This window comes from Brettanomyces nanus, chromosome 4 (assembly GCF_011074865.1).
Source record: "Brettanomyces nanus chromosome 4, complete sequence".
Lineage (NCBI taxonomy): Eukaryota > Fungi > Ascomycota > Pichiomycetes > Pichiales > Pichiaceae > Brettanomyces > Brettanomyces nanus.
In genome coordinates this window covers 3,295,005-3,303,233 of record NC_052377.1, presented here as the reverse complement: position 1 = coordinate 3,303,233, position 8,229 = coordinate 3,295,005, and the positions used below count along the sequence as shown (strand labels likewise).

Here is an 8,229-nt window from a genome sequence, read left to right as displayed (position 1 = left end):
ACACACCACCACCACACCACACCACCACACCACACACCACCACACCACACACCATAGACTAGGCATAAATACTGTAACTCAAATAGAACTCACCGATAATGCCAATCGCGTACTGGCGGAGAAAGTTCCGGATCGCTGTACACATACCCAAAAAGGAAATTTCCTATTAAGGAAGTGATATAAGCATTTTCGTTCCAGCCCACGACAGATACATCGCATGTGTTCTCTTCTCTCCTTGAAGATACGATTGCACGTTAAATGATCATCTTTCCCCAGCTCTTCAAAAATGACCATAAACTAGGTTACACATTTCAATTTAGATGCGACTAGGAAGCCGGAACCCTGTGTCCTTACCTGTAACACAGGATAGGAGCAGAGCACATAACAAATATAATGCTACATGGTTCTTTGTAGTAATTTCAATAATTATTCTACTTGGGCTTCACATAAAGCTTGAACCCAAACCAGAACTGCCTACAATTTGCCAATATAATACTATTAGACCCCACTACGAGCCCGACGAAAACAGAATTAACGGTCGATACAAGCTGTTTGACATGCAAGATACAATTCTTGAAAATGCTACCATTATTGATGGTGACGGAATGGTGCTTCAAGAATCAGATATTTACATTTCCAAGGGAACCATCGTTAATATAGGCAAACATCTTGCTAACTCAGTTATGACCAATCCTTTAGTGGTTCCATTGAATGGTAAATTTGTTACTCCTGGCTTGATTGATATGCACTCACATTTTGGAACTAGGCCTCAGCCTCAGCTATTTGCTACTGAAGATACCAACGAATTCACCAACCCGATTACACCTTACGTTAGGTCCATAGATGGTATCGATCCTAACGATCCAGATATGGACTCTTTGTTGGCAAGTGGTGTCACTTCTCACTTAGTTCTTACCGGTAGCAAGAATTTAATCAGTGGAGAATCTTATGCCATTAAGTTGCACAAGCCTCCGCATAACCTAGTGAAAGAGTTACTTGTGCAATATGATCTTATTGAAAATGGAGCCAAACCCGTTAGGCGGTTGAAGATGGCTTACGGAGAAAATGAAAAGAACTGGAAACTTCAAAGGGGACAAGGCTATCCTGTGAGTCGGATGGGCGAGAATGCATTGTTGAGGGAAGCTTTTGACAGTGCTCGAAGGCTTAAAAAAAAGCAGGATCAATGGTGTTCTGACTCGAAGATTAGAGGACATGAACAATATCCTACAGACATTAATCAAGACCTACTTGTGTCTGTTCTCAGGGGCGATATCAATGTAAATGTCCATGTTTATGAGACTTATGATATGGAGTCGTTGCTCAGAACAGCCGACGAATACGGATTTCATATCAACGCTTTCCACCATGCTCTTTCCTCGTGGAAAATTCCAGAGCTTTTAAAGGAGCATAATGTTACCATTGCTCTCTTTGCAGATGAATGGGGCGGAAAGAAAGAGCAGTATCAGGGTTCGGTTTATCAGCCTAAACTTTTGGATGATGCAGGAATTTCCGTGGCGTTAAAGACTGATCATCCCGCGTTGCCGGGACAGGAGCTCTTGTTCTTTGCACAGATTGCCTACAACTTTGGATTACCTCAGGAAAAAGCCATTGCGTCTGTGACTTCAATACCAGCGAAGAGCATTGGTTTATCACACAGAATTGGCTATTTAAGAAAGGGCTATGATGCTGACTTGGCTATCTGGAACGATCATCCGCTGACATTGGGTGTTCATCCATTAGAGGTGATTGTCGATGGTGAACCTCGCTTTAGCTTCACCAAATTGAATAAAGAAACATTGAAGTCAATTCCTCTGCAGAGAAAACAGCTTACTATTCAGGACTCTTGCCGTGTTGGCCTAGACAGCTTCATCCTTAAAGGAATTAAGAAATCGTTGATCCCCTTGTCTGGTAATGTGCCACCTTCCATAGAAGTTATTGATAAAGGAAACGTGAGCTTTTTTGATGATGAAAAGAACATTGAAGATTACATAAAGAAAGGATTTCCTGTTATTCAACTTCAGGATGGATATGTAGTTCCGGGCGGAATCGCAGTTTCCCCTAGTGTTGGGCTTAGAGAGATGGAATTGGAGGAAGACACTTCAGATGGTTCTATCTCTGGAGTAGAGTTTATCCACGCTGCCGATGGTATTCATATGGATGGATTGGTCATCAAGAGACTTCATAGAACCGGTATAGCAGGTGCAATCACTGCTCCAATCGGAAACTCATTTATAAAGGGAATTAGCACTTATGTTAAATTTGCGGGCGAGGATCTTAATGAAGTTATAGCGCAGCGTTCTGTTGCTGTTCATTTCAACATTGGTAATAAGGCCAAGAAAGGCCAGTACTCCACGATTTCTTCTCAAATAGAGCATATAAGAAGGCTTTTAAGGGAGAAACCTGAGACCCTAGAGGGATTACCTATTGCCGTTCATACGCATAATTCTGGGATTATGAGGCACATTATTGGATTGAAAAAGGAGTTTCCAAAAGAGAAATTCATTATTATAGGTGGCCAGGAAGCCTACCTTATTGCAGATAAGTTGGCTTCAGCAGATATTTCTCTTATTCTTGCTCCATGGCATTGTACCGCTAAGTTTTGGGACAACAGATTTTGTTCTCCAAATGAACCATTAGAAAATGAGTCCTCGGTTCAGATTCTTCACAAAGCAGGTGTACAATTTGCCCTAGGAGAAGAAGCAGATGCAACTAACCGAAGGCTTTTTTGGGATTCTGGATGGGCTAGCAAAACAATCAAGAATTTTAGTCCACTAGAAGAGGCGGGGCTAGTCTCTACTACTGTTGAACAAATATTTGGTCTTCCTCATGATGATGACTTTTTTGTTTTTGAGCACAATCCTTATGACTTTGGATCATCTTTGGTATTATCGTTTGAAAATGGGAGAATAACTCAGTGCTTTCCTGAAGTTGAAGAGCCTAATGTTGGAGATGAATTAGCTGAATAATATATATAATTTATGAAATAAGCGGCAACTCGCAGGCTAATTTATCACGGTACGGAGTAAGCATCTGTAAAAATAGCCCGACTACTTGTACTTATGGTGTTGGGTCTACAAATTTCTACTTTGCTTAGAGGTATGACTATTGATAGCGAGCTTCACAAATATCCTAAAGTTTGTTATACATATCATACTCGTGCACGTTTCGTAAAAGCTCGTAATAAAAAGCAACTCCTTCAACATGGGCATCAAGATCAACTCTTTCATCAATAGCATGAGCATTGAGTCTTTGAGTCTGTCGAATTGGGGTGAACCTGTAGATGTTGGAAGACAAATTCCAATAATGTCTGGTATCGGTATTTCCCGTCATCAAGCTTGGCGAGACTGTAACTAATCCATCAACTTTAGCCGAATCCGGATAAATAGCAAAATCCTCGAATACGTGCCTTATCGTACCAGCTAGAAGATCCCAAGTGGGATTTTTTGTGAAAACTGTGACTGGCGCTGGAGACAATTCCTCCTCAGAGGAAATAACAAACTTCCCCGAAGGCATTTCATTGAAATCATCATTGCGAATTCCCAAACCTTCAACACCGAGACTGTACTTTTTGGCTATAGACTGAACATCGGATAGAATCTTATGTTTGACTTCGTCGATGGATGAATCATAGGCGATGCGATGATTAATTTTCACCGTAACCACCTCAGGTAGTGCATTGATCTTCGACCCTCCATCAATGATATCAACTGCTTGCGACGTAGATGCAAGATATCTAACAGTGATGTCATCATAAACAGCATTTAATACTCTTTTCTTTGCTTCAAAATCATCCTCCAGGTTCTTGATGCTACTCCTCAAAGCTGGATTCATTTCATATCCTTTCTTAGCCTCACATTGAAGCTGAAAATAAAAAGGATTCTTTTTAGATAACCTCATCGGATAAGGCTTGGACTCCACTAATGTTACAAGCTCTGACATGATACCAATAGAAGTGTGCCTTGGAGGAACCGAAGAATGGCCACCAGTGGTCACAAGATTAATAGCGATATCCACATAGCCTTTCTCACCTGTCGAAGGAAGAGCAAATCTTCCGCCATAGATATCTTGGATACCCAAGCCACCTTCATCGATCATAAAGAAAATTGAATCTTTGCCAAACCTGTTAAGTAAGTAGCTATTGATAGTTGTGGCACCTTGAGTTCCGCTAGACTCTTCATCAAATCCAAAAGCAAGAATAAGTGTTCTCATCGGTTTAAATCCCTGAGAAAGCAATCTCTCTGTAGCTTCCATTATTCCAATGACGTTGTTTCTGCAGTCACTTGAGCCCCTGCCCCATAGGAATTGTCCATCAAAATACCCTTCGAAAGAAGGATGCGTCCACCTCGAAACAGTATCGTTAGGAACAGGAACTACATCTTGATGTCCGGTAAGCATGACTGGTTTCAATCTAGAATCCCGACCATGTACAATAAACACTAAGCCATGTGTATTCACATGAATTATTTCTGAGCCATTCTTAATCGTTGGAAACGTTTCCAACAAGTAACTCTCAAATTTGTAAAAGACATCCCACCTTTTATCTTTTCCCACTGCAGCCATATTGTCATAGCTTGGAGTTGGAATTCTAACCGAATCCCTCCATACATTCAAAGAATAGTTCTTATATTCATCTGTTCGGAATAAGTTAATATCATCCAACTCTCCTGTTGCCGCAGGAACAAGTTTGATAGTTTCAGGGCAGAAATCATGACTTCCTGAAAGAAGTGGCTCTCTCTGGATGCTCCACAACCTCAAGATAAATGGTAGAAAAATGATCGAACCGAGCAAAATCCATCTGATCCACCAAAATATGTCTTTCAACTTGGATCGCACTTCTTTATTTTCCCTGTAAAGAGGTAGTGTTTGCTTCTCCATTTTAACCTTGGCAATACTTCTTGGAATGTTTGCATCTTGATAAGATCACATAAGTCCGTCCATTCATATATTTACTCAAGTGATTAAAACAATTCAATCAAGCCAAGAAGGATTACTGATTATGAATCTCGGAGTTGTATATCGAATTGAGAAATACCCAATCGGGAAATACCGAATTGGGAAATATCGCATTGAGAAATATCAAGTTACGCTAACACCGAATTAGGAAATACTGAGTTAGGCAATAATGCATCGAGAAGTCTTTCGGAAACCCCTTTCTCATGGAATTATGGATAAGAAATCTATTTTCTTTGCATTGGCTACATGAATCATGAGACCAAAACAAATTCAGAAGGTTGGGCCCCTGTAGCACTTGAAAAAAGAGCTTAAAATTAAGAAGATCTGAAAAGCTTACGCTATGTAGTTCCAAAGCTTTTGATTTTATCTTCGAGTATCTGTAGGATGGAGAAGTCAAATCACCATACAAGTTCAATGAACAAAAAAACGGTGTTTGTAACTCTCCTTGTCGCTCTTTCATTGACTCATGCCTTATTCTTGATCTTTAACAAGAATGGCCTATACTCTTCTGAACAGGTAATGAAGAGAAGGGACTTCAGTATTCAGTTATCACATGGATTGAAGAAGTGCACTGATAGGTACACTTTCCCTCAAATATTAGATGCCCGATATAGGACAGAGAATCCAAGAATTAATCTCTACCTTAATTCTAGTACTAAGCCTTCTGATATGAATACAGCAATTAAGAATGCCTTTTTGCTTGACAGAGATGGACTTGCGACTAGTTATCCAATCGACATCTATCTAGCAGATGGTATTATTTATGGACTAGCTAAGTCAGGCTCTAAGGAGTCAATGAGACTTAGCCAGGAGATCAGTCCTAGAAAGATTATTGATACCAAGGGAAGATACGTGACCCCCGGTTTAGTGGAGGCTCATTCTCATGTTGGAATTTGCACTCAGCCTGAATTGCATGGTGTGAATGATATGTTTGAATTGATGTCTCCCGTTACTCCATTTATCAGAACTCTTGACGCTTTTAACGTTGGAGATCCAGCCATAAAATTGATCAGTTATGGAGGTGTTACATCTTCACTTGTACTACCAAGTGCAAATGTAATATCGGGTGAAGGGTTTGTCTTCAAAATGCTCGTTCCACCATCTTTATCGGCCGAGGAGATGCTAGTAGAATACAACCCCAAAGAGATCAGCCCCAACTTTGATAATCATCGCCAACGTTGGATGAAGCTGGCTTGCGGAGAAAATCCCAAAAAGCGGTTTGTATCAAATGCTTCTGCTCCGAAATCCAGAATGGGTTTGGGGTTCCTAGTTCGTGATACTTTAACCAGAGCCCAAAAATTGAAAGACTCTCAGGATTCTTGGTGCAATGCTGTTGAGCAGGGACTTCCACCAAATTCTCTAGAGTTCCCAGAGAGTGTTGAATTGTCATTGCTTGTCGACTTACTTAGAGGCAAGGTGAGAACAAATGCTCACTGCTACGAAACGTTTGACATAGAGACACTTCTAAGACACGGGAGAGAATTTGGCTTTGAAATAACGGCAATACACCATGCTTTGGATGCTTACAAAATTCCGAAGATTATTAAGGAGCAGCCTAATAACATTACAGTGGTGACCTTTGCTTCAGAATGGGGTTTCAAAAAGGAAGCATTTCAGGGAAGCGTCTTCGGTCCTAAGATTCTCAACGAGAATGAAATTCCTGTGGCTTTACATACCGACCATCCCGCAGAAGGTGGACATGATTTGGTCCTTCAAGCGCAGAGAGCTCATAACTTTGGATTGCCAGCGGAGAAAGCTTTTGCTGCGGTAACGGGAACTTCGGCTAAGTTACTTGGACTTGACAATCGTATTGGCTACTTGAGAAAAGGCTACGATGCAGATGTAGTGATTTGGGACAGACACCCTCTTCAAATGGGTGCAAGTCCTTTGAAGGTTTTCATCGACGGGGTTCCTGTGCTTGATACTCCAATCAAGAACAACAAAGATCTTGAATATTCACCCGATTCCATGAAAGAAGTAACCCCTGAAATGAAGGATTTTCAATGCCTAGAAGGTTCCGAATCATTTATTGTAAGGGGAATTACCAAATCTCTAGTTTCCGAACAACCGAAAGAAAATAACGAGCCATATGAGTTAGTTGTCAACAATGGCACAATCATCTGCTTCAAGAAAAACTGCACTTCTTTCTATGATCGTATAGTCTCTAGTTGCGATAAAGTATTGGAGTTACAGAATGGCTATATTTCTCCTGGTGGAACTGCATTGTCAAGCACACATGGATTGATGGAAATGCCGTCCGAAACCACCACTGGAGATGGTGATATCATGGACTTTATTAAAGACGGAGTGCTTGATGATTTTAGTGATCCAGATAGAGTTTTGCTTGCTCACGACGGGCTCCAATTTGAAAGCGCCCATTTGAAAAGGGCTCACAATTCTGGAGTTCTAAAGATCATTACTCCACCATTCAGAAGTGAAGGGAAAAAATTCCTTACTGGTGTCAGCACATGTTTCAGATCATCTGCTTCCGGTCTTGAGGACATCATTAAGGAGAATGTTGCGTTACACTTCACAGTTGGTGACATGGGCAAGCAGGCATTACTTCCCACTGTTTCCTCTGAGATCCTGATGCTTAGGAAATTACTCTTAGATAACAGTGAAAAGAAGAATATCTATGGACAGGTGTTCAGGGGAGAACTACCTCTAGCTATTCATGCCAATAACAAGGATGTGATTTTGCAGCTAATTCAGATGAAGAAACAATTGGGAGACATCTACATGATTATCGTGGGAGGTATTGAATCGCATTTGATTGCAGACAAATTGGCTGCCAGCGATATTCCTATCATTCTTTCACCCTGGAGATGCCAAAGAAGATTCTGGGATGAGAGAAGATGCCTTACCGGCTTACACCAGACTCCTACAATCATAGGCGTCTTGAAAAGGGCTGGCGTACGCTTTGGAATAGCTGTGGATGATGACAAATTGGTGAGGTTTTTATTCGACGAGGCTGGAATGGCAGCTTCCCGCTCAAATATAAGCGATGCAGAAGCTGTTAGAGCCATATCCACAGATATAGACAACATTTTCAACGTGAGCACTTCAAACACTCTAGATTTTATTGTGACGGAGGGATCTCCAGTGAAATTTGGTTCTAACATCGCTGCAATAGTTCATTCTGGTATACTCACCAATATTTATCCGGAACTTGAACCAGCTTTTGAGATTTCTGAGAATATGTAATAATCGTTTTTTAATGCACTTGAATGTATGCACTATCCTTTATCCTTCTCTACTTGGCACAATCCCAAAGCC

The 8,229-nt window shown here is 40.9% G+C and overlaps 2 protein-coding genes across 2 annotated transcripts; both read left to right on the top strand.

Moving 5' to 3' along the window:
• Positions 1-320: 320 nt before the first annotated feature.
• FOA43_004824 (uncharacterized protein) lies at positions 321-2,966 on the top strand (the record flags this gene model as incomplete). Its single annotated transcript, XM_038925047.1, has 1 exon — positions 321-2,966. The coding sequence occupies one exon, from the start codon at positions 321-323 to the stop codon at positions 2,964-2,966; it is 2,646 nt and encodes an 881-aa protein (XP_038780975.1).
• Positions 2,967-5,367: 2,401 nt separating this feature from the next.
• On the top strand, positions 5,368-8,157 carry FOA43_004823 (uncharacterized protein; the record flags this gene model as incomplete). Its single annotated transcript, XM_038925046.1, has 1 exon — positions 5,368-8,157. One exon carries the CDS (start codon positions 5,368-5,370, stop codon positions 8,155-8,157), a length of 2,790 nt encoding a protein of 929 aa, XP_038780974.1.
• Positions 8,158-8,229: the final 72 nt, after the last annotated feature.